Here is a 16,524-nt window from a genome sequence, read left to right on the forward strand (position 1 = left end):
CTTCTGTTCAGTATTCTAACAACGTTAGATGATATATGACGATCTAGCCCTCCTATAATTCTTTATGCTTCTTCCTTATTTCCCATTTTCTGTAAGCTGTAACTCTGTTTTTATATTGTTAAATTTAATAACATTCACATTCTATTCTAATGTAATATTTAATACTTCTGTTTTTCCTAAAGGATGATTTTAACATTTAAAAACCAATTGGGCATTTCCATAATCGAGAACATATAATTATGGATTTAGGATTACATTTCCTTTTCTACGAGTTCACAACTTCTAGGAAAAACGCCCCTAACATCCTTGCTCCCTATCAATTACTTAATTGTGCCATATTTTGTTACAACTCATATTTGGAACTAATATGCCTTTTGTTTTGTTTTTCCTGAAAGTTCTCATTGTTTTTCCTCTATTGAGAGTAGAAATACCCACTTTGTTTATCATGTTATTTAATATATAGCTCCTCAGGAATTTTATTGCTTGGTATATTCAAAAAATTGTCATGTTTTGAAGATGTTCTTGAAACCAACTGACTTCCTATTCTAAATTGAACTGGTTGTTTTCTAGCTGTCTCTCTGAGAGTTCTTACACCATTTTTTTTGTATGTTCTGAAATTGCATTTTCTTGAATTTCACATTTAGTTAATGAAGTGCTTCCTTAAGTGATGGCCACAGAAAAGGTAGAGTCTGAGCATCTCTGGCACTGTTTTATTTTTGCCCTCATATATTTTTTATTTTATAGTTGGACAGTATTTCTAGGTTCAAAATTATAATATTTTTAACAGACCTTTGAAGGCTTTGTGTATATGTTTGCTTTTTTAAATTTCCTATTTTATGGAGAATTGGTTCAGTGAGCTAAGTAAAGAATTGAGCATCACTTAGGGGATTTTTTTCAACTTTCCTCATAATTGCTTCTAGTTGATTGTTCCAGATATCAAAAGCTATCAGGGCAAACACATATATAAAAATACTTTTAAACATAAATACAGTAAATTATTTACTGGTGACAATAATAATGTAACAGTTAATTTAGTCATCACTTACTGCTTTAGGAATAAAATAAGCCTTCATTTCTTGGTGAAAATAGAGATAAATACTTATGAGCAGATGTGTACTGATTTTATTACAAAATGGGTTCAATATTTAGCAGTTCTTGGGGCTCCTGGATGGCTCAGTCGGTTGAGCATCTGACTGAGTGGCTCAGGTCATGATCTCGCAGTCTGTGAGTTCGAGCCCCACGTCAGGCTCTGTGCTGCTGGCTCAGAGCCTGGAGCCTGCTTCTGATTCTGTCTCCCTCTCTCTCTGCCCCTCCTCCACTCATGCTCTATCTGTCTCTCTCTGTCAAAAATAAATAAACTTTTTTTTAATTAAAAAATTATATTTAGCAGTTCATTTATTGTTATTCTTTCACCTTATGATTTAAGTAGAATCCATATAAAAATTAGTAGCTGAATTCTACTTCTATTTTTCAGGTACTTTGTGGACATTTTATTAAACAAAATGTACACAACTTGAGGATAGCAGATACTAATATATGTATTATATATATATACATATATATATGGTTTTATGATTAATATCTTATTACAGGTGTTAATATGTCCTATGAAGAATGTCATAGACTCAAAAAGGGTCCACATTGTCATTTCTAACTATAAAGTGGACTTAATATCAAGCTCTTTTTAGAAGAAATATCTGGCATATTCTGAACATTTCATTTCATGACTTTTAAGTGTACAGAGGTCTAAGCAACATTTAGTGTTTAAATTTTCAACTTTTTAAGTATTAGCCACTCTTATTTATTACAGATGGAGAGAAGAAACCCTTTGAGTAATAACAAATCCAATGATAGTTGTGATTTATGAGTGGTCAGTTTAATCTCATGGCTTAGTAGTATTTTGTCTGTCATATTCTGTCTCTGTCTCTTAAGCAAAACCAGAATTTTGATGCTAAATTAGTTTGTTTTGTAGCAGAGCTAAACGGATGAATGTTTTGAAACGATAATACCAAGTAAAAACAGCTTCATTGAAGAATAAAATGTCCTTTAAGTAAATATAATTTAAAGCTATGTTTTAAGGCTTTATGTTCTAAAAACAAAGATGGCATTGTCAAAGTGTGACCTTTAAAGATACACTCAGGGAACTCATTTAGCATATAAAATTTATTATCCCCTGTGTGTTTGGAGTTCAAAATTACAACTCGCTTGTCAAATGTGAGAAGTAGTGTCTCCTATTGCACATTAATTTGCATTGTGTCAGTTCATTTCTCTGTAATTATCAAATTATCAAGAGATAGTTGCACTATCACTAGTAATAAAGGAAACACTGTGTACTTGAGGTAAATTATGAAACTACTTTTTCATGATTAAGTCATTGCCTGTCTTGTGTAAGATATTCAAATGAATCTATAGAACTGTATAATCCTGCAATGTACAAGGTTACTATGGAGTTTAGAATTATATCACTTCCTGTGCAGAAAGATTATTGGGCTAACGGTATTTTAGTTGTCTGCTGTGTTCAGAATACTATTTTAGAATTAAGGAAAGGGGTGCCTGACTGGCTCAGTAGGTACAGTACGTGACTCTTGATCTTGGGGCTGGGAGTTCGAGGCCCGTGTTGGGTGTAGAGATTACTTAAAAATAAAATCTTTAAAAAAAAAAAAGAAAGAAAGAAAGAAGGAAAGACCGTTAAAAGAAACTAGAAATTAGTCTTTGTCATTTAAATTAAACAATAAATATGCCACATAAAGATTTTTAGAACCCAGTGAAGCAGTGTTACAAGCAAATATAAAGTAGCGACAATTGTATGTGAAATTTGGAGCCAGATGAACTGTCAGTGACAAGTTTCACTTATTAGTACATGTTTCCTGTCAGAAATAGTTTTGAGATTGTGTTACAGAAAGAATGTAAATTGGTCCAGAGAGCAGCTAAAGCAAGCAGTGAGACTCAAGATAGGCCTCATGCGTGAGAGCAGACATGTTTGTTTGACTAGCACGAAGATTGTGCTGTCACTTAGCAAAGGATACTGTTGACCCCCTGGTTTTATCTTTAAGTTTATAATAAGAGGCTACTTAGCATAATAAAGAAACAGACATGAATCAAAATCCTTTCTCCATTCACTCAAGCAGACTACATTTCTGAGCTCAGGTTATGAATAAGAATGCCAGTCTCATGGTGTGGTTATGAGGCTTTAAGGTGCTAATCTGTGTACAATGCCCGGCACATAATGGGCTCTAAACAAATATCAGTCCTTTTCCCTTTAGAGGTCGCATACAGCACTATGCCCTGTGACCAGGAAATTTGTTAACCTTTATTATCCCCGCTTAAAGATCAAATACAACATACAGTCAACAAGTCGAGGATACAATGAAATAACCTTTATTTTGGGTGCTCAGCAGTTGTCTCTGAACATGTCTTCTCCTAGTGCTTAGGTGCTTTAAAGCAGGATCAGGAATAGTTCAAGGGGCCACTAAGGCCTTTGGCCTATATTATTCCTTCATGCCATCTACTATTAAATGGCTGTGGCCACAGGAATTGTTCTTCAGAATCGTTCACAGAAACAAGCACAGCAGAGGGGAAGCACTGGACTCAGGGAGAAATAATCAGGAAGCTAAAGAGCCGAGCCTCAGAGACCCTCACCCATACAAGTTCCTTCTTGGGCCTTGTAGCTAATTTGTGCAGTGGGCTCTTGAACAACATAGATTTGAACTGTGCAGATTCACTGTAAATATATTTTCTCTTCCTTACGATTTTCTTAATAACATTTCTCCTCTGTAGCTTACTTCATTGTAAGCATACAGTATGCTAATACATGTAACACATAAAATATGTAGTAATCAGCTATGTTATTGATAAGGCTTCTGGTCAACAGTACACTATTAGTAGTTAAATCTGGGGGGAGTCAAAAGCTATAGACAGATTTTTTTACTGCAGGGAGGAAAAAAAGAAAAAGAATTAATATAATTTAAAAAGATGAAGTGGTCAATAGGAAAAGCAAGTTTTGCTTCTATTGACGAATAACAAATTCTGTTGATTTGTTTAGTAAATCTTGACCAGAGATGCTCATATGCACTTGGCCACAAGCTAGCCCTTGCCTATATAGGAAGGTACTCTTTAGTTTAGCATCAACCTAAGGATCACCTATATGAAAATATAAAAAAGGGAACCACCTGACAATCAGGAGGTGTGCAGTTACATTGAGCAGGTATTTGACTTCTCACATTTTTAGGTGGGCAAAGGGGAAGGGATAGATGGAATCAGTATTATTGATCTGACTCAGTATGTGCCAATGGGTTAGGCACCATATATATATTATCACACTTTTATTCTCATGTAAGTAATATTACCTAAATTGAAGCAAGAAGTAACCTCTTTTTATAGAGTTTGTGGAGCCAGAATTCAAACACAGGGCTTCTTGGGGTCAAAGCCCAGGTTTTTCCAACCTCCCTAATGAGCTTAGGTTTTACCTGCCAAGGATCAGCTACTGGGGGGGAATGGACATTTAACCTATAATCCACCTAATGTTTGTTTGTTTGTTTTTTAAGTTTATTTATTTTGAGAGAGACATAGCATGAGTGGAGGAGGGGTAGAGAGAGAGAGAGAGAGAGAGGGAGAGAGAGAAAGAATCTCAAGTAGGCTCCTTGCTGCCAGTGTAGAGCCCTATGGGCTCAAACTCACGAAACCATGAGATCATGACCTGAGCCAAAACCAAGTGTCAGCCGCTTAACCGACTGAGCCACCCAGGTGCCCCACAGCCTGCTGATTTTCAATCCCCAAGGTCTTACCAGCCACTGAGTAGACTTTTCTTTCTTCATTCTCATTTGTTCTCATTTGTTAACTGCCTGCTGGCGGGTAGTCATTGTGCTGCCTGTAGGATACTGCCCCCCATGTAGTTATTACTTCTTCAAAATGGCCATCATCACCTACAGACTCCAGTAGGTAGAAAGGTAAGTAGGTGGATAACAGATGGTAGGTAGGTAGGGATGTAGATGGATGGATGGATAGATGGATAGAGGATGGGTTCACGAATATGTGTATTGCTCAAATGAAAGTTTCACCATTACTATGATTTCTATCTGTTGTTATTTTGAAAGCACCTGGAGGTCCTTCTAAAAATTCATATTGTTCTTTTAAATTGAAGTTAAAAATTTTAGTTATTTAATCAATAAAACTGAAATGCTACATATAATTTGGAGCTAGCAACTTCAAAAACTTAAAAATCTTAATTTCAAACACTACAAAATAAGGTTATATTTTGCAAATTTCTTTATCTTCAAAATCTTCCCTTTAAAAAAAATATTTTGAGAGAGAGAGCATGTGTACAAGCTGGGGTGGGAGGGGGAGGGGCAGTGTGGGAGAAAGAGAAAGAGAAGCAGGGTCCACGCTCAGTGCAGAGCCTGACATGGGGCTTGATACCGTGACCCTGGGGTCATGACCTGAGCCAAAATCAAGAGTTGGACATTCAGCTGACTGTACCACCCAGGCACCCCTGTCTCCCAACTTCCTAATTTCTATTTTCACATTAAATATCTTCCCTTTTACCTGGGTGATTTTTTTCTCGTTTCCATAACCATTGAGAAGTTTTTGAATAATATAAATATAACTGCACTAATACAGAAGTTCAGGGATGTACCTTGTGCATCAAGGGAAGGAGAGGAGGATTTCAAATGAAATGTGTCAAGTTGGGGAACCTGGCTGGCTACGTCCGTGGAACAACTCTTGATCTCAGGGTTGTGAGTTTAAGCCCCATGTTGAATGTAGAGTTTACTTTAAAAAGAAAATGTGTAAGGGTGCCTGGGTGGCTCAGTTGGTTAAGCGGCTGACACTTAATTTCAGTTCAGGTCATGATCTCACGGTTTGTGGGTTTGAGGCCAACATCGGGTTCTATGCTGTCAGCAGGGAGCTTGCTTGGGATTCTGTCTCCCTCTCTCTCTGCCCCTCCCCTGCTCTCTCTTTGTCTCTCTCTGTCAAAATAAATAAATAAATAAAAACTTTTAAAAAAATGTATAAAGTTGTGGGACTGTGGCTATAGCTTCACTGAAAAGTCAAGTGGCCAATGGTGGGTTTCACTCACGTTAGTTGTGAAGTTCCCGGTTGTATTAAAACACTCACTGACACAACCGTTCCAAAGCATAGTCATGGGTAGAAATTTACAATAGCCAGAATGGTATTGGGGACATTTTAAATAAATTTTCTAAGCAAAGAACTTATATATAGATATAAATAATATAAATAAATGAGAACAAGTGGGATGCAACTTGAATGTAGTAAATGCCTACTTGATAGTGAAATGGGAAGACTTTCTGGTGATCCTGTTTTAATCATATAAGAGTTGGACTGTGTAACCAAATCTTTTTTCTTTTTTTTATGAAATAATGTTAAGTTCTTTTTCATGGTTTTTCACCTAACAAACCAAGGGTGCGTATACTTGAATGAAAGATGGCTCCAATTGTATGCAGTGTCCACCAGGATTCTGAGCCAAGTATCCAATTATATCCCAAGAAATAATATCTTTATTGTAACATGGCCTCAGTGTTTCAGACAGTGACTCCACACTGTTACATTATGGGTTAAGCTGTATTTACACGTAACTTGACTGCAACAATAGAGGAAGATGCTTAGTTTTACAGATGGCGTTGTATAAACAGTCCTGTAAAGGTACTTGCAAATGACATTAGAGTTGGAAACTGAAAGGGTGTTGTGAATACACTTACAGCTGCTATCATTTCCTTCCTCAGAGAAAGGGGCTTGGGGTGCCTGGCTGGCTCAGTTGATGAGCATGTGACTCTTGATCTCGGGGTTGTGAGTTGAAGCCCCGTGTTGGGTATAGAGATTACTTAAAAATGACATCTTAAAAAAAAGTCTGTTCCTTGATATTTATGCATAATTTCTACATAATCCTTTCTTTTAAGGAATATTCTTTATCTCTTCTTATTCCTCAAGTCACCTCATTCTTGCTGATCACAGCACAAATAAAATACACTTTCACAGCATTTTAAATCGCCTCCTAACCATTGAATTAGGTGTATGTATAGAAAGATAAGTAATCTTTTAGGGGGATGTGTGTGTTTATATGTTGGTCAAAATAAGCCAACAGCTTGAGCACCTGAAATCTAGTTGAGATTTATGCATGTTAAAATATTTGATACAAATAGTCTTGGAGAGTGTCATTATAAGTAAACTGACAGCCTCACAAATTCTATGTAAGGCTTTTGTTTTGGTGAAACTTGTGTCACTCAATAACATTTGCCAGATTTTACTTTTAAAAAAGTTGTAATAGCGTTTCTTTGTCTTTTCCTCTGTCACCGATACAGATCCACATCCAGAGAACTGAAGGATGTGACCATATGACCTGCTCACAATGTAACACTAATTTTTGTTACCGATGTGGGGAAAGATACCGCCAGCTCCGGTTCTTTGGAGACCACACTTCAAACCTCAGTATATTTGGATGCAAATATCGCTACCTCCCAGAGAGACCTCATCTAAGGAGATTAGTGCGAGGGTCGGTCTGTGGTGAGTGTCCGGCATGATTTATAGGAATGCTTTCTGGGAAGGAAGCAGTGATAAGAGAACCCAGAGATATAGGAGTCATGGTAATTCTGAGCACCTATCAGGTATTCTGGTGGGGACTTCACCCCAAAGCAGGAGGAAGATATTTTCTCTGTTTTTGAGTTTAGAATGGAAATTTAAATTTGTTAGCAGGACACAATTCATATGAGCAAACAGATTTTGTTTGAAACACAAATTATTAATTACACTGCAGAAATGTGAAGCCATTAGTCTTTTAATTTCTGAAGCCTTACTGTAAGCCATTTGATGAGAGGGACAATGTCACCTTCATTTTCCTACTGGCAATACCTAGCAATGGGTCTTACACGTATCCTCTATTCATTCATGGAAGACGTGTAATACAATTTGTAAAAATCGTATGTTTCAGAACCCTGTACTAGAGTTTTACTGTATCTATTGGTTGATGTCACTGTATGTATTTTCTGTTGTATTAATAGCTAACAGTTAATGAAATGAGTATCAGATGCCCTCATTGTATACAAACCCAAGTTTACATATCCAAATGCAATGTTTTTTGTTTTGTTTTGTTTTGTTTTGTTTTGGATTTACCCCTTCTTTGTCCTCAGCAACACACAATCTCATACACAAATATGCAGACATAAACACAGATGCCCACTCTGGCCTGATGCCACCAACCTTGTGTGATACAATGTTCTTCTGACCTGATATTGCTTCTTCCAATAGCTCCCCACTTCTCTGGAATATATCCACTGTGAGGCTTCTTCCTCGCGTTTTCATTACCCAAAACTCCAATATTTTGGAGGGCTGGCTAGGGAATCTAACTATTTATAACAGTATTTCCATGAGCATACCAAATTGCAAATTAAGTTTTGAGATATAACCTATTTGTAAGGCTGTGTATACAGAGAGCAACCCAAAACCACAAAATCCTTGTATTTTCTGTATTACTTGTTCTTTTCTTTCCTACTTAAGTGACATTTTGTGATAAGGTGTTTCCTTCCTTTTTTTTTTTTACTTTAATCTTTATTTGACCATCATTTTTTTTTCCTTTTTGTTATTTGGTTTAATCATTCTTAAATAAGGGAAATTATTTCCTGCCCTAATGGTACAATAATATTTTGGATGCATTCTCTATGGGTCCTCTCGTTATTTACCCAGATGCCACTCCCACCCTCTTCTCAGGTCACAAAATAGCGTTCAGTTACTTAACAGCCTAGAAAATGTACAACCATTGAACATTATCAGCAGAGAAATATCTTCTCTGTACAGTCTTTTCCATTTTTACTTAAAAAATTCATGGTCAGCTTTCTGTAAATGGTTTTCTTTTTGGCCTACTTTCTGCTTTGTGTGCGTGCATACGTGCGTGTCTGGACAGACCTGACGAAGTAGGGAGCAGCTGGCTTTCAGATAAGCTCTCCCTCCCACACCTGTTTTCCCACTGCCAGGACAGCTGCCTCTAAGTGCTGTTGGACCATAACTCCAAATGAAGTGGTCCACACCTCTCCCATCTGCACAAAAGGCTGGAAAATGACTTACTCTATAAGTCACAAACCTAGCTTTTCCCTGCCATATAAGAGAGAAGACGGAGTATAGCGGACCCCTCCAATGTTTTATCTTTGTGGGAGGTAATCCAGTTTGCTTCCTCAGTTTGGGACTGCAGCCTCCAGATGTCCTTGGACAGAGGCAGAGAAAGGGCCTGCTCTTCCCTCACTGCTGGAAGATGGGCAGCATGGTTTGCATTCCACATGACCATGTGTCCAGCTATGGATCAGAAGTTCTGCTCCTGAAGAATAAAGGAGAACAAGATTTGAGGATGATTTTAGTAGCCTTTGCCATGGGGACATCTCCCTGGTGGGAGTAGGCAGCTTATTCAATGAATGGTGTGGCAAATAAAAGTGACTGAGGAAAAATACTTAATTCTCCTATCATTACATACAAATATTCCCAAGTATTAAATTAAAGTGTATAATAGTAAACAAAATATAGGTCTTTAACTGATTTCTAGATGGCAAATAATTTATATGAACAAAAGCAATACAGCCTCCTCCAAAAATAAGTATCCAGTTTTTTGTTTGTTTGTTTGTTTGTTTGTTTGTTTTTTATAAGATGAACAAAAGCAATACAGCCTCCTCCAAAAATAAGTATCCAGTTGTTTGTTTGTTTGTTTGTTTGTTTGTTTGTTTGTTTGTTTTTTATAAGATGAAGTCTGGAACCAGAATTGAAAAAATGCAAGTAGCCAATAAACAATTTTAAAAATAGCCAATGCTGTGGGGCACCTGGATGTCTCAGTCAGTTAAGCATCTGACTTTGGCTCAGGTCATGATCTTGCAGTTCACGAGTTCGAGCCCTGTGTTAGGCTCTGTGCTGGTAGCTCACAGCCTGGAGCTTGCTTCAGGTTCTGTGTCTCCCCCTCTCTCTGCCCCTCCCACACTCATGCTCTGTCTCTCTGTCTCTCTGTCTCTGTCTCAAAAAAAAAAAAAAATCCAATGCTATGAGTAGTCAGAGAAATGTAAATTAAAAATATTTTTCGAAGTATAGATTAGCAAGTTTTTTTTTGTTAATACTCAATGCTGGCCTTTTTTTTTTAAGTTTATTTATTTATTTTTGAGAGAGAGAGAGACAGAGCACATGTGAGCACACAAGGGAGGGACAGAGAAAGAGAATCCCAAGCAGCCTCCATTCTGTTGTGCTGAGACCAATTCAGAGCTCGAACCCATGAACCATGAGATCATAACCTGAGCCGAAATCAGGAGTCAGGTGCTTAACTGACTGAACCACCCAGGTGCCCCTCAATGTTGGACTTCCATATTCTACTGAATGAACTAGAAATTCTGTGCAATTCTTTTACAAAGAAATGTGAAGGGCATTTTAAAATGTGGTAAATCTAGGCTGACAGTGGTTTATTTGCAGGTGTATTTTAAAATTAAAAAAGGGAACAAAAATTAAGTACACAATTTTTTTGAGAGAGAGAGAGAGCACACAAGGGGTGTAGGGATGGAGGGGAGAGGGAGAGGGAGAGAGAGAGAGAGAGAATCCTAAATCAGCTTCACGCCCAGTGTGGAGCCTGACATGGTGCTTGATCTCAGGACACTGAGATCATGACCTGAGCTGAAATCAAGAGTCTGATGCTTAACCGACTGAGCCATCACGGTGCCCCTAAGTACACACACATTTAAATAGGGTATGATATATGGATATAATAGAATATTATTTCAGCTATTGAGAATGTTTTTTTTTAATTTTTTAAAGTTTATTTTATTTATTTTGAGAGAGACAGCACAAGTGAGGGATAGGCAGAGAGAGAAGGAGAGAGTGGGGCCAATTACTTAATTGGATTCTGTGATTGGTGAAAAGTAGAAGTAAAACACATGGTTAAACATTGTGTCAATTAAATGGTTATCTTTTTAAATTAGAGATTAAAGACTGTATTTTCTGTTTGTCTGGTCATGGCTCCAAGGGCCATTCTTTATGCATAAAAAAGTTAATACCTTTTCTGACAAACTTCCAACAAATGACTGCATTATATTTCTATTTATTTAGGTAATTGGTTATTCCAAATTACTGTCCTTAACTTGTAGAGTAGTGTTGCTGGTTTATTCTTAAGTGGCAAAACCCCCTCCATTCCTTCCTCATCTCTTGCCATGTTTGCATCGTGCGGCTGTACCGCTTAAGATCAAGGTTACTATATGATGACAAGACATGAACTACTAGCCTCTTTTTTGTGTGCTAGTGCTTTCAAAGTTAGTGGAATTCCGACTGTGAACTCTGTGCCCGATTTACATGAAACTGGCACGTATGAGAATCCCTGCTTAGATGTTTATTTAGAAAAAAAGTGCTGGTTGACGCCATCATTTGGCAACCTGACCAGGTTTAGCCTTCTTGTAAGTGCTTCCTTTATTTTCTCACGTTGCATTTTGTTTTTTCCATGAAACCAGTGTAGACCTTCCAATTTATTTCTTTAATTTATTTTTTACTATAGTTGACATACAATGTTACATTAGTTTCAAATGTGCAACATAGTGAATCAACTTCTCTGTACCTTATGCTGTGCTTATGTCCAATGTAGCTACCATCTGATACCATATACTATTACAGTGCCGTTGACTGTATTTCCTATGCTGTACCTTTTCTTTCGGTGACTTAATTCATCCCGTAAAAGGAAGCCTATATTGCCCTCTCCTCTTCACCCATTCTGCCCATCCTACCTCCCCCCTCCCCTCTGGTAACCATCAGGTTGTTCTCTGAATTTATTAAAAGGATTCATTTGAATAACCTTCAATATATTGTATGCTTATTGGTAATTATCTCCAACGACATTTAAACATCCCAATTGCAGTTCAGTCTGTTAGGTGTTCATATTAGTTTTCTTTGGACCTGGGAAGTAAGCAAATCACGTTTTCAGATGTGGGCTTGGATGTAAGCCCTCTGTAGCACCTACTACCTCTCCATTTTGTGAGCTAATTAGGTTTTCTCCTGCCAACTCAGAATGTGTCACTCCTTTGTTGATCTTTCAGAATCTTGAAAGATGAAAATGAAAGAGATCTAAAGGGAAAGCATAAAGATGAATGGCTCTGGTAGTATAAAGTGAGTCAGTAACTTTGGAATTTTTTTTTTTTGGTAATAAAGTTTAAATGACTTATGAGATGTTTGACTAATGCACCCAGGACTTCTGTGAAGTTACTGAATTTACATAAGTATATTTGTTCTACACCTGATACATTTACTTAGAGAAATATTGCCTTAGTTATAATGAGACTTCTTAAAAAACACATACACTGTGGTATTAAAAAGCATTGCTGAAATTGTTTGATAAATTAGTTTTAAGACTCTAAATGGTTTTGCCTTTTGTTTTCCAGCTGGAAAATTATTCGTTGCACCTCTAATCCTGGTCTTGGGATTAGCACTAGGGGCCATAGCAGTTGTAATCGGTAAGAAACACTTAACATATTTGAGATAAGAATTTTCTGAGTGCTATAGAGAGAAAAGGAGTGTAGATGTAATAATAGGAGTCAGTTACTAAGTAGACATACCTGTTCCATGCTTGCGTTACGCAGGCAATCAGCATATGATTTATAGATTCAGAGGGGTGTGTTTCATATAGGATGCATTTGTGTGACACTTTTTCAGTCTATAAAGACTTTGATTCATGTAGCTTATAAAACAGTTTTAATTCCCTTTTAATACCAAAGTTAATACAACTAGTTTTTTATGAAAGAGTCCAGTGGACGAGGATGAAGATTTTCCGATTCTGAGTTTAGGTTGAAGTATTAAGGGAAAAGGTTCTGGTATAGCCTTGTGTGTTTGGTTTGCTCTAGTACAAACCAAAGGGTACACTGGGTAAAAAAGATACCTTCAATGTGTATAGGAACATATACCCAACGTATACTTCAGCACTGACAAATAGAAAATATATGAGTGATTTATATCGTCTTATTCATACAAGTATATGGAAATACGTGTTTTAAAGCAGTGGTTCTCAGAGTCTAGCATGCTTTAGAATAACCTCGAGGGCTAGTTAAAAGACAGGTTGCTGGTTTCTGTACTGAGTTTCTGATTCAATATGGGGGCAGGGCCCATGGGTTTCTAGTTCTCAGAAGTTCCCAGTGATGCTGATGCTGCCAGTCCAGAGACCACATTTTGAGAACGATTGCTTTAGAGAATTAAAAATATATATATTTATTTTTAAAAGGGGGGGGGGAGGGGCAGAGGGAGAGGGAGACACAGATTCTGAAGCAGGCTCCGAGCTGTCAGCACAGAGCCCGATGTGCAACTCAAACTCACAGACCATGAGATCATGACCTGATCTGAAGTCGGACCCTTAACTGACTGAGCCACCCAGGTGCCTCTAGAGAATTTTAAATTAGACACCATAGGGGCGCCTGGGTGGCTCAGTCAATTAAGCATCCGACTTCGGCTCAGGTCATGATTTCATGGTCTATGAGTTCAAGCCTTGCATCCGGCTCTGTGCTGACAGCTCAGAGCCTGGATCCTGCTTCAGATTCTGTGTCTCTCTGTCTCTCCCTCTGTCCACCAAACCTTCCCCACACTCTATCTCTCTCTGTCTCTGAAAAATGAATAAGCCTTAAAAAAAATTAAAACTAAATTAGACACTGTAAATAAAGATGGCTTTGATAACATAGTAGATGGGATTTCTTTTCCAAGTAAAATTAATTTTCATATGTAAAGTTCTATTTAGCAAGTAATTTACATGTACAGGACACGTAGAATTTTAAAGTAACTGACAGTTAAGCTCCTACGATTTATGAAGGACTTTATGAACTAGATAAAAATAATTAGATGTTATTATTTGCATTTTACAGTTAAGAAAGTCAGGCTTACTAGGAGCTCCTATGTAGTAGAACTGGGAATCAAACCTGGCATTTGGCTCTACAGTCCATGTTCTTAAGTAATACGTTATCCTGCCTGAAACTGAAGTGTGATATCAGAGTGCAAATGATATGACTGGGGATAGTAAAGAAGACAAACCTGAGATTGAATATTTTGATAGAAAACATGATTCCATATTCAAACTGGTGTCACAGAGGTTGTTAAAAGGGAGAGAAAACTGTACAAAAATAATAAAGAATGAAATCTTATAAAAGTAACTACATTTTATTGCATAAGTATCTCCCCTCTTTCATCTGCATGCATTGCTAAATAATAATTTTTTGTAAATGACTGCAAAATGAAAAGTTGAAAATGGAAAAATTTCAAATATATAAACCTAATACCTTTCCTCCTAATTAGCTTTAATCTTTTTTGTTTTTTAATCCTTAGGTTTATTTGTATTTCCTATCTATTGCCTTTGTAAAAAACAGAGAAAACGATCACGGACAGGAATGCACTGGTAAAATGCAGAATGATTTCCTGTAACTAAGCCGGTCTGGGTAGGAGCCACACAGAATGGCACACCGTCTGAGAGTCACGTCTTGAAAAACACTGCGTCCAGTCTCCCTGTGGTTCTCTGCAGGCCACAATGCCTCTAGCTCCGGTGCGCTCCCTACATGGTATCCTGTCCTTTCCTTATACAGTTTGCTGCTGTTAAAAAATGGTCACTTTCATAGACTATAAATATCTGTAACATAACTCTGACATTCTTACTGGTTCTTGGAAGAAAATATTTTAATTAAGAGCCAGTTATCCTCAGAATTATCTGAGCATGCCTCTCCCGAGCACTGTTTGGACTGTCTTTGTACCTAACCCCCCTTCCAGGCCCTCTTCTGAGACTTGGTGTGAATAGCGGAAGTCATCCCACCTGTACCAATAAGCAAGGCCACTTTTCAGAAGATAAAGGCCGGCCATATGTACCTGTTTTTATCTGTGGCCCAAGCAATGTAATTCCTTCATCCTTCCGATGCTATAATTGTTAAAAATCTCAATGCCCAAAAGGGAACAAATGAAACGAAATTAATGAGAAGAATCATGGGTTGCTGAAGTGTATATGTGCAGGGGTGTGAATGTGTGTGTATAATAAGTATCTGTATTAAAACTAGGTTCAGTTACCTTGTACTTGTCAAGTTCCATGCCTCTACACTATTTTTCCACATTTTCATAGACATACTTAAAGATAATCGTTCCTTTGTGGGCATATTTTGGTAATGTACTGAATTAAAGTCAATGTAGACAACAGGCTACTTTGATGTTGACCCTTTCTATTCCTTGCTCTCTTTGTCTCACACACATGCACACACGCCAGAAATTTGTGCAATGTCACCTCAAGGATCATCAAACTTTATTAACTGACAAAACTGATAGGCTGCTTTTAGGAAATTCTCAAGACCAGAATGTTTAGTCTCTTCAGATTTCTTATATTTTGGCATAAGATGTTTTATTAAATGAACAAATCCTTCAGAGGGGATTAGTTAATTTAAATAACAAGTTTGCTGTAGTGAGAACTGCTTAAGCCTTTAAACAAATTGTTGTTCTGCTAGTTTTTTAATCAACTAGTAATGACAGATAATTCTGCTTTAGGTCAAGTTCTGATAGTATTGGAAACCCCACCCTCTTACCTCTTTTCTCTTTCTCTCTCTCTCTTTTTTGTTTGTCCCCAAGATTTTCATTTAAAAAAAAAGTACTAGTTTTGAAGGGTTTTTCTTATGTTTACTGCTCAAGTGCATACTAATGTGCTGATGTCTTCTTATGGATAGGGTAATTTGAAAACACAAATTTTTGTGATTATGGATGCGTTTATCTAAAATAGAAACAACTTTTGGAGAAGGAAACAAAAAAAAAATGAAGGAAATATTTTCAGCAAGTTTTACCAAGCTGAGAAGTCTTTAAAAATAAGAAAAAGACACATAGCTAAACAATGTTATTCCTTTGTTTTCATCATGAAAGTTCATTAGCAGAATGGAAGTAAAGATCCCTAAGAGCCTGAAGTTTCCCCTTGTCTCCAAATCCTTAAAATTAGATATCTGCATAGATGTAGCATTTATTTGTCAGAAGCCTTACCTGAATTGTAATAAATTCTGTGATAAAACATGCATTAACATGGATAGTTGGTCTTGTTGGGCTCTAACAAATATAAGAACATTTATCATTTTTATTGGGCCTAAAAAGTCCATGATAGTGAAGTTTACTTGCATGAATAATGAGCTAGCATGCTTCCATTCCTTCTGAAGAACACTCAGAATAGCTACACTGAAGCTTCTGGACTAGTCTCTATTCAGTTAGAAGAAGGTGTGCCATTTGTGATTCTACAATGGTGTATTTCTAAAGCATAACATGGTGCAAGAAAAAGTGATGCTTTAGTTTCACAAATTCACCTTTCCATTCATCCATCCATCCAATGGATATTTTTGAGTGCCTATTCTATGTGCTCTAGTCTTAAAACAAGAGAATGAAAATTTCTAGCCTACATCGATGTAATTCTGTCATAAAAGTGCTTAATTTTTGTAAATTCATTTTTTTCTGGACTTAGGTGTTAGTTTGACAATATGTGAATGTGATGAATTTTAAATCTAGTGGATAATATGTTTATGTATGATATGT

The 16,524-nt window shown here is 37.0% G+C and overlaps 1 protein-coding gene across 2 annotated transcripts in view; it reads left to right on the plus strand.

Moving 5' to 3' along the window:
• RNF217 (ring finger protein 217) overlaps positions 1 to 15,162 on the plus strand; it is a 124,651-nt gene extending 109,489 nt beyond the window's left edge. For both annotated transcript variants that reach the window (XM_019831614.3, XM_045057983.1), the window contains 3 exons: positions 7,314 to 7,515; positions 12,390 to 12,461; positions 14,311 to 15,162. In XM_019831614.3, the coding sequence (XP_019687173.3) occupies positions 7,314 to 7,515; positions 12,390 to 12,461; positions 14,311 to 14,384 (348 nt within the window). In that variant the 3' untranslated portion in view covers positions 14,385 to 15,162. The remainder of the gene's footprint in view (positions 1 to 7,313; positions 7,516 to 12,389; positions 12,462 to 14,310) is intronic.
• Positions 15,163 to 16,524: the final 1,362 nt, after the last annotated feature.

The sequence above is a fragment of the Felis catus genome, chromosome B2 (genome assembly GCF_018350175.1).
Source record: "Felis catus isolate Fca126 chromosome B2, F.catus_Fca126_mat1.0, whole genome shotgun sequence".
Classification (NCBI taxonomy): Eukaryota; Metazoa; Chordata; class Mammalia; order Carnivora; family Felidae; genus Felis; species Felis catus.